The sequence below is a fragment of the Trypanosoma grayi genome (genome assembly GCF_000691245.1).
Source record: "Trypanosoma grayi strain ANR4 Tgr_2537_V1, whole genome shotgun sequence".
Lineage (NCBI taxonomy): Eukaryota > Euglenozoa > Kinetoplastea > Trypanosomatida > Trypanosomatidae > Trypanosoma > Trypanosoma grayi.
Genome location: NW_008828155.1, coordinates 1 through 548, shown reverse-complemented (window position 1 = coordinate 548; position 548 = coordinate 1). Strand labels below are relative to the sequence as shown.

Below are 548 nucleotides of genomic sequence, written 5' to 3'. Positions count from 1 at the left end.
CGTAGGTACGTGATGCGGCTTCTTTTCTTCCATCAACCGATACGCCTCGTCGATCTGTGGACCGTGTGCAAGGAACACGACGATGTACCATTGGACTCGGCGAAGCATCTGCGGCTTGTGCTCAAGATCGCGAAGCTGCAGCGCTGGGTCTACGCAGAGAAGAACCAGACGAACAATCTCTTTTATTACTACATACATCAGAGCCGTGTGCGTGAGGTGCAGGACATGGTGCGCGCCGAGGAGGTGCGCAAAAAGGAGGCGGAAGCTGAGCAGCTCGAGGAGGCAAATAAGTTGCGCCAGGAAGAGGAGCAGCGGCGACAAGCAGAACTAGACGAGAAGATTGTGACACTACAGGCAACGCTCGTGTCGAATGTGGCGCAAATTCAGCAGTTTGACCCCACATACGTACAGGAGAAACCGTACGTGACGGATAGCGGGGCGGTGAACGTTGCGTGGGGCTGGGAAGGTAATAGCAACACCAACGGCACTAGTAGTAACAACGACAGCAACGTGTAGTCGAAAAGGGAACACGTGGTTGGGGATTTGAC

General features: G+C 54.4%; 1 protein-coding gene across 1 annotated transcript; it reads left to right on the top strand.

Annotated features, from left to right (window-relative positions):
- Positions 1-225: 225 nt before the first annotated feature.
- DQ04_25371000 (hypothetical protein) lies at positions 226-516 on the top strand (the record flags this gene model as incomplete). The annotated part of the gene is made up of 1 exon (XM_009318278.1): positions 226-516. One exon carries the CDS (start codon positions 226-228, stop codon positions 514-516), a length of 291 nt encoding a protein of 96 aa, XP_009316553.1.
- Between the last annotated feature and the right edge of the window lie 32 nt (positions 517-548).